This window comes from Ranitomeya imitator, chromosome 4 (assembly GCF_032444005.1).
Source record: "Ranitomeya imitator isolate aRanImi1 chromosome 4, aRanImi1.pri, whole genome shotgun sequence".
NCBI lineage: Eukaryota > Metazoa > Chordata > Amphibia > Anura > Dendrobatidae > Ranitomeya > Ranitomeya imitator.
In genome coordinates this window covers 363,590,861-363,611,700 of record NC_091285.1, presented here as the reverse complement: position 1 = coordinate 363,611,700, position 20,840 = coordinate 363,590,861, and the positions used below count along the sequence as shown (strand labels likewise).

At 43.2% G+C, this 20,840-nt stretch overlaps 1 protein-coding gene across 1 annotated transcript in view; it reads left to right on the top strand.

Annotated features, from left to right (window-relative positions):
• GSAP (gamma-secretase activating protein) overlaps window positions 1–20,840 on the top strand; it is a 204,143-nt gene that overhangs the window by 30,075 nt on the left and 153,228 nt on the right. Inside the window, exons 2-5 of the mRNA XM_069765130.1 lie at window positions 2,072–2,154; window positions 5,029–5,085; window positions 7,625–7,694; window positions 7,936–7,989. Of these exons, the coding sequence (XP_069621231.1) occupies window positions 2,072–2,154; window positions 5,029–5,085; window positions 7,625–7,694; window positions 7,936–7,989 (264 nt within the window). The remainder of the gene's footprint in view (window positions 1–2,071; window positions 2,155–5,028; window positions 5,086–7,624; window positions 7,695–7,935; window positions 7,990–20,840) is intronic.

Here is a 20,840-nt window from a genome sequence, read left to right as displayed (position 1 = left end):
ATTGATATCCTGTAAGTTATTGGTAACAGCAGTCTGCTCAACCAACAATAAGTTTAAGGCTGATGTCCCACTTGCAACTGCAATGCGAGAAACCCGCGCAAGTCTTTCGCCTCAATACAAGGCACTGCCGCCAGCACTCGGGACTGGAGTGTGTGGCTGCATGTACTTCAATATTGCTGAACACTCTGGTCTGAACCGCCAGCGGTAGTGCCGGGTATCGAGGTGAGAGACTCATGTGTGTTTCTCGCATTGCACATGCAAATTGGACACCGGCCTAATAAACACCATGGTTAAAAAAATGTACATAAACCACAACTTGTTTTGGCTACAATCGGCCTTCATCAGGTATCTACAAACAATGTCACATATAACCCTCTTATACCCTCTCTGGTTCCAAATGGGTGGAGTTAATGGCAGGTAAAATCATTCTTTTATTTTTTTATATTTGTTTAAAAAGGGTGTATCAATGGAACATTTGCAAATAATGAATGTAATGAGTTAATTGACTTTGGAATTCCACTGGAGGAATCCTTCATGTTCCACCAGGCTGGCTGCAGTCAACAACATGAAACACGCCTTGGATCCATTCACCTCTAGAGTTGTGTCTCAGTTAGCACAACTCTGCCGGGTGAGCACACACGCCATGTTTTTCACCCAATCCATTATTTACCTTAAATACTATGCTTAGATAGCGCTTCTTTTTTCCCCTATCCCAAGGAAAATTCTTCAATTTCATACGTCATAGGTCTGGAACCCCTTACCAACCATGATGTTTTGGATCGTTGGATCAAGGATCATGAAGGGGTCAAGGGGATTTTAGATCACGGCTCATAGAAGGCCACTTAAGAATAATCTAATGCTTTGTTCATAGTCATTCTTCCTTGTTTTTAGGACTCATGACATGCAACTCATACCAAGCTTTCTGACACTAGACAGCATATTTTGCTCCAGGATGACTAGATAGTCTTGAGATTTCATTGTACCCTGCAAAGATTCAAGACACATTGTGCCAGATTTATCAACACAGCCCCAAAACATAACTGAGCCTCCTTCATGTTTCACTGTAGGTACAATGTCTTTTTCATTATATGTGTGAAGCTAGTACTTAGAGGCTGTGTAGTCAAAAGGTCAGATACCAAGAGGGTTCATCATAAGCAAAGGGATAAGGCAAAGTTAATGAGAGGTCAGAATTGATGGGATGATATGTACAGAATTAAAAAATCGTTATGGTACAAATGAATAAATAAATCTGTGTACGTTACTATAAGATTTTGACTATAAGATCTGATTTTGGGAAGTACACAATGGATTTAGTCCCACTAAACAGCTTTGTCTTGTTGCTGCAGTCTCTAGTTTACCAATATAATTGACTGTGTTAGAGCTGATGTTACACTAGGTTCAGGATAGAATAACTCTAGTTGTAATTATGGCATAGACTTTCACCACACATAGCAGCAGGATAATGATGTCTGGACCCCACTAAGACCTTGAGTGCAAAAAGTTCTTCCTTCAAAATGGAAATTTCATATGACTGCATCTGTCTACTTTAAAGAGAACCTGTCAATGGGTTTTAGTTAATCTGAGAACAGCATGATGTAGGTACAGACACCCTGATTCCAGCAATGTATCACTTACCTTAATGAGCGCTGCAGTTTTGATTAAAAATTGTGTCAATCTGCTGCCAATTTACCAGTTCTCTGATTGCTGAGCTCTGTGTAACCTCACCCACATCACTTTGTGGAGCTTTCTGTCTACACTGTGCATAGGCAAAAAACTGTAAATCAGTGTTGGGGGCTTAGTTCTACTACATGACAGCAGGTTTACTAGAGTGATTTAATAGAAATTATTCTAAGCAGCCCATTAAGTGATATATCGCTGGTATCAGGTTCTCTGCTCCTACATCATGCTGCTCTCAGATTAGGTGGAAAGAATCTGGTGACCGATTTGGCAGTGGACGCATTGTAGGATAATCACACCAACTGCTCAAAGCCAAGTATCACTATCAAGTCTGTGTAGTTAGGAAAAGGATATTTTATAACCTCTCATCTTCTCAAAAATTTAACAATTTCAGTTTCTGAAACCTTAGAGAAATCCTCACGAACCCTCCGAATAACTAACATAGAGAGAGATGGGAACGTCTTGTATACTTGGAAGGTATGTTTCATTTGTTTTCTTTATGCATATATGGCAATATATAGGTCTAACTAAATGCATGTACTTTCATTATTTTTTCACCAGCATTAGTTTACTGCATCTGATTTGTGCTCATTTTTATATTTTTAACGTCAATATTTATTTTAAGATTTCTTCCCGTACATGAGAAGGGTCCGGTGTTGCAGCTCCGTTTCATTTAAACTGCAGTTCCAGATGTAACCAAAAGACATGAGTGGGGCGCTCTCAGGAAGAATACGGCCATGTTTTTTCAGTCTCATAAAAACCCTTTATAATTTGATTATATTTTTGATCTCCCACAAGACCTGTCCATCTGGCATAGTTAGACGGTCCTTCGTGCTGTATGGTATAGCAGACATGGCAACCTTAGGATGCAGAGAGAGTATCATATATGGGTCCAGTATTAATGAATTGGACTTGAACTGAATGGTAACTGTCTGTGTACACTGTGCATAGGCAGAAAGCCTACACACACACACACACACCTTTCCCCCATTCAGCCCCCACATGTTGGTCAGACGTACAAGTGAGTAAAATAAGTATTTGATACACTGCCAATTTTGCAAGTTTTCCCACCTACAAAGAATGGAGAGGTCTATAATTTTATCATAGGTGCACTTCAACTGTGAGAGAAAGAATCTAAAAATGAAGGCCAGAAAATCACATTGTTTGATTTTTGCATAATTAATTTTCATTTTATTGCATGAAATAAGTATTTGATCACCTACTAACCAGCAAGAATTCTGGTACTCACAGACCTGTTAGTTTTTCTTTAGAAAGCCCCCCTACTTTGCCCTCATTACCCGTATTAATTGCACCTATTTGAATTCGTTACCTGAATAAAAGACACCTGTCCACACACTCCACCATCATGGCCAAGACCAAAGAGCTGTCTAAGGACACCAGGGACAAAATTGTAGACGTGCACAAGGTTGGGATGGGCTACAGGGCAAGCAGCTTGGAGAGAAGGCAACAACTGTTAGCAGAAGGATGCCAGGATGATTCTGACACAGGTCAGAAATCAGCCCAGAACTACATGGGAGCACCTGGTCAATGACCGGAAGACAGCTGGGACCAGTGTCACACATTACCGTTTGTAATACACTACGCTGTCATGGATTAAAGTCACATGGTCCCCTTGCTCACGCCAGCACATGTCCAGGCCCGTTTGAAGTTCACCAATGACCATCTGTATGATAGTGAGGAGGTATGGGAGAAGATCATGTGGTCAGATGAGACCGAAATAGATCTTTATGGTATCAACTCCACTCGCTGTGTTTGGAGAAATAAGAAGGATGAGTACAAGTCCAAGAACACCACCCCAACCCTGAAACTTGGTGAAACATCATACTTTGGGGGTGCTTTTCTGCAAAGGGGACAGGGCACCTGCACCGTATAGAAGAGAGGATGGATGTATCGCAAGATTTTGGCCAACAACCTCATGTTCTCAGTAAGAGCATTGAAGATGGGTCATGGCTGGGTCTTCCAGCATCGCAATGAAACACACAGCAGGGCAACTAAGGAGGGGCTCCATAAAAAGCATATCGAGGTCCTGGAATGGCCTAGCCAGTCTCCAGACTTGAACTTAATAGAAAATCTTTGGAGGGAGCTGAAACTCAATGTTGCCCAGTGGCAGCCCTGAAATCTGAAAGATCTGGAGATATGTATGGAGGAGATCTGTATATGTCCCTTCCTGGTATATATTCCCCATCATGGTATATGCCCCAATTCTGCCATGGTTATTTAATGCACAGAAATTTTTTTTTCACATTCTGTCCCCTCCCCAGCCTTTTCTGAAGCTGGCAGCTGACTTCAGCATGCAAGCATGGGTAGCGCATGACGTCACTGCTATGCTTCCCCCAGTCTCGTGCACACCGACATCAACTTCTGGCCTACGATTGGCCAACAAAGTGTATGGCATCGCATGGACTCCAGCTCCGCATTACACTTTAGCTGAATGTACGGCCAAGGACGCCCAACCAATTGAGACTTGTGCTGGTGTCAGCGAGCTCCTCACCTGCACTGGCCCAGTTGTGGTTGCGACCTCTGCGACCACATTTGTTGCGCCCCTGACAATAGTCATACTGACCTGGAGAATCATGTTCACAAGTCATTTTTGCCATACAATAATCACCGTAAGGGCTCATACTCGCGAGCAAAACGGACTAGTGCAATCTGATAAAAAATCGGATTGCACTCGGACCAATGTTATTCAATAGGTGACATCTCATTTGCGATTTTTTTTCTCAGCCGAAATCGGACTGAGAAAAAAATCGCAGCATGCTTCGATTTGCTGTGAGTCTCGCCAATACAAGTCAATGGGTGCGAAAAAAACGCACGGAATACGGACCATCCGTTTTCTGTCCATTTTTTACAGATACCTTACCATTCTGTGGCATAGATAGAACACTGTAAATGGTCCTCTAAATGATTGTAAAAAAATAGTTGCAGAGAAAAAACGCATTGCATATGGATGTCATACGGATGTAAAACGGATGGTGTGATTAAAAATCGCATTGAACTCGCATGACAATCGCATAGTTTGCATCCAATTTTTTCGGTCCAGATTACGGACCGTTTTTTTTCTAGCAAGTGGGTATGAGCCCTAAGAAAGCAAATGAAAAAAAGAATTGTGGAACTGTTTGATTTTTATTTATGTTTTTCACAATTTAACCACAATTTGATTTTGTTTTTTGGTCTGTTTTCAATACATTATACGGTAAAAGGAATTGTGCCATTCAATACTACAACTTGCCCTTCCAGTTACCTACAAAAACAAGTTGAGATTTAAATTTTAAAGGGAAATATCCTACATTAATGGCAGTCATTTTTTTATTCCTTTATTTTTAAATACAGGGAGTAGAAGGGTTTACAGGTGTTGGCCTCTACGATCCTCTTGCCAAACAAAATGAGGTAAGACTTCAGCGTTCAAAGCCTACTTTATAAAAACCTCTGGTCCAATGACAGGCATGCTTCTCTTCAGTACCTTATTTTAACTCCATAACGACCCCCAATACGCTTTTTCAACGGCGGCAGTTAAGGGTACTTATTCCTCAGTTCTGAGAAATAAGGCTATAGCGCCCCTCCAGCGTCAGAAAATCTCTGGGGTCTTGGCTACCGGGGGGTAGCTGAGACCCTGGAGAATATGATCAGAGCCCGTTTTTATGGTCCCTTGTCACTTTATCGCTATTATTCATGGAATAACGGCGATCACAAAAAAGTCAGATTTTCAATTAATTTCACTCTCCTCTGATATGAAGTAGCATATAATATTAGAGGAGAGAGAAATGGGGTCCCCCGAGCCCACCCGATACCTCCGCCATCCCCGGACCCTCCTGCTGCGTCCCCTGGCTCTCCACATCATCTTCCTGAAAGACAATGGCAGTAGCATGCGCAGTGCGCCTGCTGAGGTCTGCCGGACGGTGCCTGGTAGCAATAGGAAATTTTTCCTATTGGTTCATTTTGATCACTGTCATAGACCCTATCACAGTGATCAAAATAAAAAAATAGAAATCAAACTCCCTTAGTTAGATAAAAATAATATATATATATATTTTAAATTGGTTCTATTCTTTGCAGTTAGGGTTGTGTTAGGGTTAGGGGTGTGTTAGGGTTAGGGGTATGTTAGGGTGGTGTTAAGGTTGGGGTTAGGGTTGTGTTAGGGTTGGGGTTGTGTTAGGGTTGGGATGGCCTTGGGATTGTGTTAGGGTTGTGGTTAGGGTTTCGATTAGTCTTAGGGGTGTGTTAGGGTTAGGGCTGTGTTAGGGTTGGAGTTAGAATTGGGGGGGAGTTTAAAAAGTAAAATAAAAAAAAAATTATGTCGATATGATGACCAGTGTTGACCGCAAGTGCTCATTACTCGAGTTTGCATCGGGTGCTCGGATATGCACCGAGTATCACAGATCCCATGTGTTTTTTGGGTTATCGAACAGCCACGAAACATGCAGGGCAGGGACTGGAGCATTGCACTCGACCACCCATGATATGTGGTGCATACCCGAGCACCCGATGGAAACTGGAGTAACGAGCACTTGTTCTCAACACTGATGACATATTCAATATGATGACCAAATTCTGTGATGTACCTGTGGGTTCAAAATACCCCTGGATATAATTCTTGAGGGGTGTGATTTTCAAAATGGGGTCATTTATGTGGGGTTTCCACTGTGTAGGTACATCAGGGGGTCTCCAAACGCAACATGGTGCCCACCATCAATTCCAGCCAATTTTGTATTCAAAAAGTCAAGCGGTGCTCCTTCCCTTTTGAGTTCTGACGTGTGCCCAAACAGTGGATTTCCCCCACATATGGGGTATTGGTATACTCGGGAGAAATTGCACAACACATTTTGTGGTCCATTTTCTCCTGATACCCTTGTGAAATAAAAAAGTTTAGTTCCAAGGTAAATTTTTTGTGAAAAAAGTTCATCTTAATTTTTTCCTTCCATGTTGCTTTAGTTCTCGTTAAGCACTTGGAGGGTTAATAAACTTCTTGGGGTGTTGAGTACCTTGAGGTGTGCAGTTTTTAGAATGGTGTCACTTTTGGGTATTTTCTATCATATAGGCTCTCCAAAGTCACTTCAAATGTGAGGTGGTCCCTAAAAAAATATGGTTTTGTAAATTTTGTTGGAAAAATGAGAAATATTATTTCCAAAATTGTGCTGATGTAAAGTAGACCTGTGGGAAATGTTATTTATTAACTATTTTGTGTGACACAACTCTGTAATTTAAGGGGACAAAAATTTTTTTTTCCGCCGCCAACATGAATTACAATATGTCACGAAAAAAAGTCTCAGAATCATTGGGATCCGTTGAAGCTTTCCAGAGTTATCACATAAAGTGACGGTGGTCAGAATTGTAAAATTGGCCTAGTCATTCAGGTCAAAATTGACTTGGTCACTAAGGGGTTAAAGAACTAAAAAAGAAAAAAAAAGTCTGAGGTAAATCATTCTACATTAAATTGGTGATTAGAGGGAGTATGTCATCTCCAAAATTAGTAATAAAGTAAGCTGAGGCATACTAAGAGGAGCCATACCTTTTTTTTTTTTTATTTAAAAAATCTGCCTAATCGTTTTGGAAAAAAAAAATCACATGCAAATGAGCATCACCCTTCCTCCCACATTATTGATGGCCAACCCTTCCCATTTATTCAGCGAATCTGTAAAAGGAAGGGTGTGCTGAACTATCTTTCCCCACCCACAGTGTTCTGATCACCTCATTTGCATAGAAACATACAAATGGTTTCATTAAAACTATGCATCCTGTCTTGGTGCACCCGTGCTTGCTTTGATATAGATTTCAGAGCCAACACACTCCTGCTAGTCTTTCTACTTGCCCAATGAAAAATAAACCCTGAATGAGTGTTGTCTTACAAATTAATTTTCGGGGTCTGACATGTCCTGGGCTTTGGTATTTGACACCAGCAATCTAATCATAGAGTTGTTTTGTTCTCCAGATGTTGTATTCCTTTGATAGTGAAGTTAATATTGAGAGCACTTCGGTGAACAAAGAGAAAACCTTACTTGGTAAGTAGCTTTCTGTATTCTTATCGCTTTTTTGAATTTTGTGAACATTGTACCTGTATTATATCACCATGAGAGATGACGCCTGCTTATTCAGTGATGTAGCCAAGAACCTATTTTCCTTACCATTAGATATAGTATTGCTATTTATTGTCCAGATAGAGATTTTCCAGCCTTGCAGTTATCATTTTGCGCTTTAGTTAATAAATTATTTTAATATTCTGTTTTCCAAATTTTGTTTTAGCATTAAGTTACTTTCATCCTTCTTGTGAAGCACACAGTCAACTTCTGTCACCAGGTAAGTGAAGAAAAAAAGCTAATATAATATATCCAGAAAATATGGTCAACCTGAATAACATATTTGTCACAAATTGATTGGAAGATTTACCATATTTTTCGTACTATAAGACACACCGGACCATAAGACGCACCCCAAATTTTCAGAAGAAAAATAGGTAAAAAAATTAATGCATCATGAGGGTCCGTCTTACAGTCCGAATTCAGCTTACCCGGAGGTAAAGTGTGATTAGTAGCGCTGGTGGAACAAGGTCACAGGAGGTGTTCGGTGGTCTGGCGATGATCTGACTCATCCCAGGCTGGTGCGGCAGGTTTGGTGATGCCGAGGCTCCGCTATTTTGGGAAAGCCCCCACACTTCCATCCCAGGATGGTGCGTGGCAATATCGCAGATTATTGGTGGTGCAAGGGCTCCGCCGACATATTGTGAAATTCCGGAGCCCCCACACATCCATCCCAGGCTGGTGCACAGCAGTTTTGGAGATGCTCGGTGGTGTGGGGGCTCTGTCGACATTTTGTGAAACCCTGGAGCCCCAGCACTTCCATTACTGTAATTCTGTGGTATCTAGGAAAATGGCCGCTGGAGGCAACGCATGTGCAGAATGAGATCTCGGCACCGAGATCTTATCTCCCGAGATTGCCCTGTAGGCCAACGCATTACAGCACTGGAAGTGCGGGGGCTCCCGGCTTTCACAAAATGTCGGAGGAGCCCCCGCTGCACAGAACATCTCCAAAACTGCTGTGCATCAGCCTGGGATGGATGTGTGTGGGCTCTAGGAGTTCACAAAATTTCGGCTGAGCCCACACCACTGAGCATCTCCGAAACTGCTGCGCATCGCATCAGCCTGGGTTGAGACTCCTGGTAAGTACATCCGGACTATAAGGCTATGTGCACACGTATAATGGTCCACTGCGGATTTTTCCGCAGCGGATTTGATAAATCTGCAGGGCAAAAATGCTGCATTTTTGCTGCGGATTTACCGCGGTTTTTGTGCGGATTTCATTGCGGTTTTACAACTGTGTTTTTTTATAGGAGCAGCTGTAAAACCGCTGCGGAATCTGCAGAGAGAAATGACATGCTGCGGAATGTAAACGGCTGCGTTTCCGCGCGTTTTTTTCCACAGCATGTGCTCAGCGTTTTCTGTTTTCCATAGGTTTACATTGTACTGTAAACTCATGGGAAACTGCTGCGGATCCGCAGCATTTTCCGCATGGTGTGCACATACCCTAAGATACACCCCCCTGTTTTCCTCCAAAAAAATTTTGGGAAAAAATGCGTCTTATAGTCCGAAAAATACAGTGAATCCTTGTGTCACATAACTTACAATCATAACCTATAAATTCAAGCTGTGTGCTTTTGTGTAAATGCTGAGGGCCCAATTCATCCAGACCAGTCCTAATGAGGGAGCATACTGGAGCGAGACGCATGCGTCTTCATGAATCTGTAGCCTCTGAGGTGTGGTGCCCGCCACGCCAGAAATCTTACTCCAGTGAATGCCACAGCTTGTTATGAATTAGATGAGCTGTGGCGTCCTGCTCACACCCCTGCCTGGAGAAACTAGCATGAAAACGCCAAAAGTCACAACATTTGGCAGAGCTCCAAGCGGTGCCTTAATTTTGCAACTTTTCAAAGCATCATTGTGGCGTGAAATCTTTCAGTTGGGCCTAATGTTGATGTGTTGCCTAAAATTAAGTTAATGCTGTATACTGTGAAATTGGATAAGGGGTCACACGGTATAGTATCTTACTTAGGTAAAGTAAAAAAAAATCCTACACAAGGTCTCATTCAGACGTTTGTGAATTTTTTTCTTCTCGTACCTCATCAGTGTTTTTGGATTTGATTTTCATCAGTCTTTGGTCAAGTTTTCACCATCAGCTTTTCGTCAGTGATTTTTGCTGATGGAATCAAAAAATACCTGTGACGTTTCTCTTAACAATCATGATGTTAATCGCAGAGCAGTTGTTGGCAATATATAATCTTAGTCTTGTATGGGTAATTTTGATCTGTGACTCAGATCAAAAACGCACATGTCTCTGTGACGTTTTGAAACCGCAAACAAATAACAGAGGGGAATAGCCCCATAGGCTGTAGTGGGTTCGTGTTCTATCCATGTTTTTTACTACGTGACTCACAGACTTCTAAATGAGATCTAATTTAGTGATAAATGTTCTTTCCCTTTAAGAAAGATAGAATAGGGCTCTCCACTGTCTTACTATTTTAAAGGAGATGGTCAGTGTGCAACACATCAGTGTTCCTATGTTCCTTCATGCTGGATATAGTTATATAAGTAGCAATGAAAGATGGACTCCTGTTTATTATGGGGCAGCAGGGGGAGAAGGAAGAATCTAGAAGTTGCAGCAACAAATGAAAACTCTGTCATGGCCTTCTCATCAATCTGAGATGGCTGCAGCTGACTCTTTGTAGGGGGCATTTCAGATTAAGGGCATGTTCACATGTAGCGTAATTCCAGTAATTTTTGTCAGAACCAAAAACTAGTGTTTTCAGAAAAAACGAAGCATTTAATACCCACATTTTGACATCAGCATTAAAGGCACATGGTTATGTGGACGTGTAGTACTGGCCGCGCATGGCTGCATTGCAACATGATTGTGGGGTGCTGGTGGATTGCCATGTCAACCAAGGGTCGCTGAAGCAGGGCCGGACTGGGACTAAAATTCAGCCCTGGCATTTGAAGTTACACAGGCCCACTTGTTGCATGGTGACTGTATAATATCTTTGTAGGTTACAAGAAGTGAGGGGAGTGTAACACGACTATATAACATATAATCACAGCTGTATCCAGCATTACAGCTCAGTCCTATTTATTGGTTTTAGTTGCAGTACCAAGAAAAGCTGCTACTTTACCTACATAACTGGATCTCTTAGATAATGAAGGGATGAGACGACCAAAGGCTATGGAACCTCATTCTGATGCTCCATAAACTTTGCCTACAGCCACCTTTGGTTCCGCTGCGCAGCACGAGACCCGGTGGCTCTGAAGAGCGGTGACATCAGTAACGTCACCGCTCTTCAGATATTCCGAGTCTTGCGCTGAGCTTGGCGACTGTGAAGAGCGGTATTGTTACTACTGTCACCGTTCTTCAGAGTCGCTGGGTCTCGCCAGGTTTGGGCTAGTAGTGGGGATGTCTGATAGACACCTCTCCATTACTTACACCAGGGATTGATAGCAGCTGACATTACGCAGCTGACATCAACCCTAAAAATCATTACACATACCAGAATTAAATGCTCTGGCGGCTGGGAAAAGCAGTAGAGTTAGCGATATTCCCAGGCGTCAGGTGCTAACTACAACTGTCATCATCCTTGCCTGGTCTCCCTGCAAAGCATTTCTGCTGTATTTACATGCGCTAATCTCAGGCCGCCAAACGAGTGTGATCGACAATACTGAAGTTGTTCGCTTGATTCCCGGCCTCTTTACACCAACTGAGAAAGAAAGAAGGGAACAGAACAATCACAATTAGATCAATCTGTCCCTATACAGTATCATGTTATCAGCAACACAACTACAGTTTACACCGGTGATGTGCTGCTGAGAACAAGGATCTCTGTTCCCACATAAACAATCCAATCACTCGATGAATAGGCAGCATTTTGCTTGTTTAATATAATACACCCCATAGTTCTCCATATATTATAATGTGCACCTCAGTGCTCCATATATTATAATACACTCCTCGGTCCTCCATGTAGTATAACTAGATGGTGGCCCGACTCTAACGCATCGGGTATTCTAGAATATGCATGTCCACGTAGTATATTGCCCAGCCACGTAGTATATTGCCCAGCTACGTAGTATATTGCCCAGTCACGTAGTATATTGCTCAGTCACGTAGTATATTGCCCAGTCATGTAGTATATTGCCCAGTCACGTAGTATATTGCCCAGCCATGTAGTATATTGCCCAGTGACGTAGTATATTGCCCAGCCACATAGTATATTGCCCAGCTACGTAGTATACAGCACAGAGCCACGTAGTATATTGGCCAGTGACGTAGTATATTGCCCAGTCACGTAGTATATTGGCCAGTCACGTAGTATATTGGCCAGTCACGTAGTATATTGCCCAGTCATGTAGTATATTGCCCAGCCACGTAGTATATTGCCCAGCCACGTAGTATATTGCCCAGCCACGTAGTATATTGCCCAGCCACGTAGTATATTGCCCAGTCACGTAGTATATTGCCCAACCAGGTAGTATATTGCCCAGCCACGTAGTATATTGCCCAGCCACGTATGTCACAGGTTAAAAAATAAAAAATAAACATACTTACCTAACGATCCGAGGGCCCCTTGTAGTTCTAACATACTTATCATTGTCGTCGCTGCTCCTCAGCGTCCTGTCTCTCCACCTCCTCGGATCCAATGGCGCTGTGCCGATGGGCGCGCGGCTGCCGCCATCTTGCGTTCCCAGGATGCATTCTGAAATCACCCAGATGACTAGGTATTCTGGGTAATTTCGCAATGCATTGCTGGGAAAGGAAGATGGAGGCAGGCGCGAGCGGCTCAGCGTACAACAGAGGGTGAGTATAGCAGGTTCTTTGTTTTTTTATTATTTTTAACATTACTTTTTTTACTATTGATGCCGCATAGGCAGCATCAATAGTAAAAGGTTGGGGACACACAGGGTTAATAGCGGCGGTAACGGAGTGCGTTACCCGTGGCATAACGCGGTCCGTTACCGCCGGCATTAACCCTGTGTTAGCGGTGACCGGAGGAGAGTATGCGGGCGACAGGCACTGACTGCGGGGAGTAAGGAGTGGCCATTTTCTTCCGGACTGTGCCCGTCGCTGATTGGTCGCGGCAGCCATGACAGGCAGCTGGCGAGACCAATCAGCGAATGAATAACCGTGACAGACAGACAGACAGAAGGACAGACGGAAGTGACCCTTAGACAATTATATATAAGATAATAATAATCTTTATTTTTTTTAATAATAATCTTTATTTTTTTTATATAGCGCTAACATATTCCGCAGCGCTTTACATTTTGCACACATTATCATAACTGTCCCCGATGGGGCTCACAATCTAAATTCCCTATCAGTATGTCTTTGGAATGTGGGAGGAAACCGGAGTGCCCGGAGTAAACCCACGCAAACACGGAGAGAACATACAAGCTCTTTGCAGATGTTGTCCTTGGTGGTTTTTGAACCCAGGACTCCAGCGCTGCAAGGCTGCAGTGCTATCCACTGAGCCACCGTGCCGCCCATAAGATACACTCCTCAGTCCTCCATATAGTATAATACACTCCCCATAGTCCTCCATATAGTATAATACACTCCTCATAGTCCTCCATATATTAAAATACACTCCTCATAGTGCTCCATATAGTATAATGCCCCGCCATTGTCATCCATGTAGTACAATTCACTTCCCATAGTATAATGCACCCCATAGTTCTTCATATAGTATAATGTATTCACCATAGTCCTCGAAACAGTATAATGCAGCCCACATATAGTATAATGATGCCACCCCAGAGTATAATGCAGCCACCCCACAGAATATATTGTTGCCCCCTGAGTATATTGTAACCCCCCAGAGAATATAATGCAGCCCCCTCATATAGTATAATGCAGCCCCTGCATATATAATATGTGGTAGCCCCCTCATAGAGCATAATGCAGCCCCCCATAGAATATATTGTAGCCCCTCCATAGAATATAATACAGCACCCCATAGAATGTGATACAGCCCACCTCCCCATAGAATACAATACAGCCCCCCCATAGAATGTAATGCAGCCAGCCCCCATAGAATGTAATGCAGCCAGCCCCCATAGAATGTAACGCAGCCAGCCCCCCATAGAATGTAATGCAGCACAGCCCCCATAGAATGTAATGCAGCACAGCCCCCATAGAATGTAGTGCTGCCACCCCCCATAGAATGTAATGCAGCCAGCCCCCATAGAATGTAATGCAGCACAGCCCCATAGAATGTAATGCAGCCAGCCCCCCATAGAATGTAATGCCGCCAGCCCCCCATAGAATGTAATGCAGCACAGCCCCCATAGAATGTAATGCAGCACAGCCCCCATAGAATGTAGTGCAGCCACCCCCCATAGAATGTAATGCAGCAAGCCCCCATAGAATGTACAAAAGCCCCCCATAGAATGTAATGCAGCACAGCCCCCATAGAATGTAATGCAGCACAGCCCCCATAGAATGTAATGCAGCCAGCCCCCATAGAATGTAATGCAGCACAGCCCCCATAGAATGTAATGCAGCCAGCCCCCATAGAATGTAATGCAGCCAGCCCCCATAGAATGTACAAAAGCCCCCCCCATAGAATGTAATACAGCACAGCCCCCATAGAATGTAATACAGCCCCTCCAATAGCCCCACAATCCAGTTATCAGTCATTGATATACCGTATATACTTGAGTATAAGCCGACCCGAGTATAAGCTGACCCCCCGTAATTTTGCCACAAAAAACTGGGAAAACAATGACTCAAGTATAAGCCTAGGGTGGAAAATGCAGCAGCTACCGGTAAATGTCAAAAATAAAAATAGATACCAATAAAAGTAAAATTAATTGAGATATCAGTAGGTTAAGTGTTTTTGAATATCCATATTGAATCAGGAGCCCCATATAATGCTCCATACAGTTCATGATGGCCCCATAAGATGCTCCATACAAAATACGCCCCATATAATGCTCCATAAGATGCTACATATTAAAATATGCCCCATATAATGCTGCACAAATGCTGATTATGGCCTCATAAGATGCTCCATACAGATATTTGCCCCATATAATGCTGCACGTGGCCCCATACAGATATTTGCCCCATATAATGCTGCACATAGCCCCATACAGATATTTTCCCCATATAATGCTGCACATGGCCCCCAAAAGATGCTCCATACAGATATTTGCCCCATATAATGTTGCGCATGGCCCCATAAGATGCTCCATACAGATATTTGCCCCATATAGTGCTGCACATGGCCCCATAAGATGCTCCATAGATATATTTGCCCCATATAATGCTGCACGTGGCCCCATACAGATATTTGCCCCATATAATGCTGCACATGGCCCCATACAGATATTTGCCCCATATAATGCTGCACATAGCCCCATACAGATATTTGCCCCATATAATGCTGCACATGGCCCCCATAAGATGCTCCATACAGATATTTGCCCCATATAGTGCTGCACATGGCCCCATAAGATGCTCCATAGATATATTTGCCCCATATAATGCTGCACGTGGCCCCATACAGATATTTGCCCCATATAATGCTGCACATGGCCCCATACAGATATTTGCCCCATATAATGCTGCACATAGCCCCATACAGATATTTGCCCCATATAATGCTGCACATGGCCCCCATAAGATGCTCCATACAGATATTTGCCCCATATAATGCTGCACATAGCCCCATACAGATATTTGCCCCATATAATGCTGCACATGGCCCCCATAAGATGCTCCATACAGATATTTGCCCCATATAATGCTGCGCATGGCCCCATAAGATGCTCCATACAGATATTTGCCCCATATAGTGCTGCACATGGCCCCATAAGATGCTCCATACAGATATTTGTCCAATATAATGCTGCACATGGCCCCATAAGATGCTCCATACAGATATTTGCCCCATATGCTGTTGCTGCAATTACAAAAATTAAAAAAAATCACATACTCGCCTCTCAGGCCCCTGGCACTTGCTATATTCACCTGCTCCTCGTTCCACCGCCGACCGCCGCTGTATCTTCCCCGTCCTCCGCACTGACGCTCAGGCAGAGGGCGGCGCGCACACTAATAGCGTCACCGCGCCCTCTGACCTGAGCGTCACTGCAGAGGACACGGAAGACGCAACGGCGCTGACGGTGGAAGGGGGAGCAGGTGAATATCTGCACTGCCCCCGTTATACTCACCTGCTCCTAATGCGGTCCCTGCACATCTGTTCCCCGGCGCTGGCAGCTTCTTCCTGTAGTGAGCGGTCACATGGTACCGCTCATTACAGTAATGAATATGCAGCTCCACCCCTATGGGAGTCCATATTCATTACTGTAATGAGCATTACCATGTGACCGCTCACTTCAGGAAGAAGCTGCCGGGGAACCAGGGACGTGCAGGGACCGCACCAGGAGCAGGTAAGTATTATTACACAGCTCCGCTCCCCCTCCCCTGCCGACCCTGGGTATGACTCGAGTATAAGCCGAGAGGGTTATTTTCAGCCCAAAAAAGTAAGCAGAAAATCTCGGCTTATACTCAAGTACAGTGGGGCAAAAAAGTATTTAGTCAGTCAACAATAGTGCAAGTTCCACCACTTAAAAAGATGAGAGGCGTCTGTAATTTACATCATAGGTAGACCTCAACTATGGGAGACAAACTGAGAAAAAAAAATCCAGAAAATCACATTGTCTGTTTTTTTAACATTTTATTTGCATATTATGGTGGAAAATAAGTATTTGGTCAGAAACAAAATTTCATCTCAATACTTTGTAATATATCCTTTGTTGGCAATGACAGAGGTCAAACGTTTTCTGTAAGTCTTCACAAGGTTGCCACACACTGTTGTTGGTATGTTGGCCCATTCCTCCATGCAGATCTCCTCTAGAGCAGTGATGTTTTTGGCTTTTCGCTTGGCAACACGGACTTTCAACTCCCTCCAAAGGTTTTCTATAGGGTTGAGATCTGGAGACTGGCTAGGCCACTCCAGGACCTTGAAATGCTTCTTACGAAGCCACTCCTTCGTTGCCCTGGCGGTGTGCTTTGGATCATTGTCATGTTGAAAGACCCAGCCACGTTTCATCTTCAATGCCCTTGCTGATGGAAGGAGGTTTGCACTCAAAATCTCACGATACATGGCCCCATTCATTCTTTCATGTACCCGGATCAGTCGTCCTGGCCCCTTTGCAGAGAAACAGCCCCAAAGCATGATGTTTCCACCACCATGCTTTACAGTAGGTATGGTGTTTGATGGATGCAACTCAGTATTCTTTTTCCTCCAAACACGACAAGTTGTGTTTCTACCAAACAGTTCCAGTTTGGTTTCCTCAGACCATAGGACTTTCTCCCAAAACTCCTCTGGATCATCCAAATGCTCTCTAGCAAACTTCAGATGGGCCCGGACATGTACTGGCTTAAGCAGTGGGACACGTCTGGCACTGCAGGATCTGAGTCCATGGTGGCGTAGTGTGTTACTTATGGTAGGCCTTGATACATTGGTCCCAGCTCTCTGCAGTTCATTCACTAGGTCCCCCCGCGTGGTTCTGGGATTTTTGCTCACCGTTCTTGTGATCATTCTGACCCCACGGGGTGGGATTTTGCGTGGAGCCCCAGATCGAGGGAGATTATCAGTGGTCTTGTATGTCTTCCATTTTCTAATTATTGCTCCCACTGTTGATTTCTTCACTCCAAGCTGGTTGGCTATTGCAGATTCAGTCTTCCCAGCCTGGTGCAGGGCTACAATTTTGTTTCTGGTGTCCTTTGACAGCTCTTTGGTCTTCACCATAGTGGAGTTTGGAGTCAGACTGTTTGAGGGTGTGCACAGGTGTCTTTTTATACTGATAACAAGTTTAAACAGGTGCCATTACTACAGGTAATGAGTGGGGGAAAGAGGAGACTCTTAAAGAAGAAGTTACAGGTCTGTGAGAGCCAGAAATCTTGATTGTTTGTTTCTGACCAAATACTTATTTTCCACCATAATATGCAAATAAAATGTTAAAAAAACAGACAATGTGATTTTCTGGATTTTTTTTTCTCAGTTTGTCTCCCATAGTTGAGGTCTACCTATGATGTAAATTACAGACGCCTCTCATCTTTTTAAGTGGTGGAACTTGCACTATTGCTGACTGACTAAATACTTTTTTGCCCCACTGTATTTACGGTATTTAAAAAAAACACTCACCTCTCCTCATGCCCGCGCTGCTCCCGGCTCCGGTCTCAGCAGCTGCAGTCTGCCCGCCCGACACCCGGCAGGTGCGCGATGATATTTCGTCATCGAGCACCCGCAGTGTCAGAGGCAGAGTGGGGAATGATGGGAGAGGGAGCGACAGCAGATGCTCTCCTCCATTATTGCATTCAACTGTACCGGCGTCATAGATGCCGGTATAGTTGAATGCGGCGGTGCTGTATTCCTGTGAAGCTCATCAGCTGTGGAGCTGGGTTTCACAGGACACCATGATTAGACCTACAGTGGGTACGGAAAGGATTCAGACCCCTTTAAATTTTTCACTCTTTGTTTCATTGCAGCCATTTGGTAAATTAAAAAAAAATCTTTTTTTTTCACATTAATGTACACTCTGCACCCCATCTTGACTGAAAAAAAACAGAAATGTAGACATTTTTGCATATTAAAAAAGAAAAGCTGAAATATCACGTGATCATAAGAATATTTGTAGAATATTCACAATAGTCAGGATAGTGAAGTAGAAATCCTGCTCTGATAGCAGTGTGATGTTATGGGCATGCATGGCTTCCAATAGCTCTGGGTCACTAGTGTTTATTGACAATGTGACTGAAGGCAGGAGCCGCCGGATGAATTCGGAAGTGTACAGGGCGATGCTTTCTCCTCATATTCAACCAAATACAGCAACGTTGATTGGACGGTGCGCTTTACAGAACAAGAGGACAGTGACCCAAAACATACTGTGTAAGCAACACAGAAGTTTAACCCCTTAGTGACAGAGCCAATTTGGTACTTAATGACGGAGCCAATTTTTACAATTCTAACCACTGTCACTTTATGAGGTTATAACTCTGGAACGCTTTAACAGATCCCGCTGATTCTGAGATTGTTTTTTCGTGACATATTGTACTTCATGTTAGTGGTAACATTTCTTCGATATTACTTGCGATTATTTATAAAAAAAAACTAAATATGGCAAAAAATTTTAAACTTTTATAATTTTCAAACTTTGAATTTTTATGCCTTTAAATCAGAGAGATATGTCACACAAAATAGTTAATAAATAACATTTCCCACATGTTTACTTTACATCAGCACAATTTTGGAAACAACATTTTTTTTTTTTGTTAGGAAGTTATAAGGGTTAAAAGTTGACCAGCGATTTCTCATTTTTGCAACAAAATTTACAAAACTATTTTTTTTAGGGACCATCTCACATTTACAGTCACTTTGAGGGGTGTACATGACAGAAAATACCCAAACTTGACACCATTCTAAAAACTACACACCTCAAGGTGCTCAAAACCACATTCAATAAGTTTATTAACCCTTGACGTGCTTCACAGCTGCTGAAACAATGTGGAAGGAAAAAAATGAACATTTAAATTTTTTTTTGCAAACGTTTTACTTCAGAACCAATTTTTTTTATTTTTCAAGTGTAAAAAGAAAAAATGAAACACAAAATTTGTTGTGCAATTTCTCCTAAATACGCCGATATTCCATATGTGGGGGTAAACCACTGTTTGGGCGCACGGCAGGGTTTGGAAGAGAAGGAGCACCGTTTGACTTTCTCAATGCAGAATTGGCTGGAATTGAGATCGGACGCAATGTCGCGTTTGGAGAGCCCCTGATGTGCTGAAACAGTGGAAATTCCCCACAAGTGACACCATTTTGGAAACTAGACCCCTTAAGGAACTTATCTAGATGTGTGGTGAGCACTTTGAACCCCCAAGTGCTTCACAGAAGTTTATAACGTAGAGGCGTGAAAATAAAAAAATCAAATTTTTTACACAAAAATTATCTTTTCGCCCATAAATTCTTATTTTCACAAGGGTAACAGGAGAAATTAGACCAGTGGTCCCCAACTCCAGGCCTCGAGGGCCGCCAACAGTGCAGGTTTTCAGGATTTCCTTAGTATTGCACAGGGGTTGGAATCATCACCTGTGCAGATGATCACATTACCACCGATGCAATACTAAAGAAATCCTGAAAACCTGCACTGTTGGCGGCCCTCGAGGCCTGGAGTTGGGGACCCCTGAATTAGACCATGAAAGTTGTTGTGCAATTTCTCCTGAATACGTCTATATCCCATATGTGGGGGTAAACCGCTGTTTGGGCGCATGGCAGAGCTTGGAAGAGAAGGAGCACCGGTCGACTTTTTCAATGCAGAATTGGCTGGAATTGAGATCGGATGTCATGTTGCGTTTGGAGAGCCCTGATGTGCCTAAACAGTGGAAACCCCCCACAAGTGACACCATTTTGGAAACTAGACCCTTTAAGGAACTTGTCTAGATGTGTGGTGAGCACTTTAAACCCCCAGGTGCTTCACAGAAGTTTATAACGTAGAGCCTTAAAAATGAAAAATTGCATTTTTTCTACAAAAATGATCTTTTCGCCCCCAAATCTTTATTGTCACAAGGGTAAAAGGAGAAATTAGACCAGAAAAGTTGTTGTGCAATTTGTTCTGAGTACGCCAATACCCCATATGTGGGGGTAAACCACAGTTTGGGCGCATGGCAGAGCTTGGAAGAGAAGGAGTTCAGTTTGACGTTTTCAATGCAGAATTGGCTGGAATTGAGATCGGACGCCATGTCGCATTTGGAGAGCCCCTGATGTGCCTAAACAGTAGAAGCCCCCCACATGTGACACCATTTTGGAAACTAAACCGTTAAGGAACTTATCTAGATGTGTGGTGAGTACTTTGAACCCCCAAGTGCTTCACAGAAATTTATAACGTTGAGCTGTGAATATAAATCCTTTTTTTCCCTCACACATTATTTTTTAGCTCACATTTTTTTTATTTTCTGAAGGGTAACAGGAGAAATTGGACCCCAAAATTTGTTGTCCAGTTTTTTTCTGAGTACGCTGATACCCCATATGTGGGGGAGACCACTGTTTGGGCACACATCGGGGCTCGGAGGGGGAGTAGTCACGTTTTAAAATGCAGACTTTGATG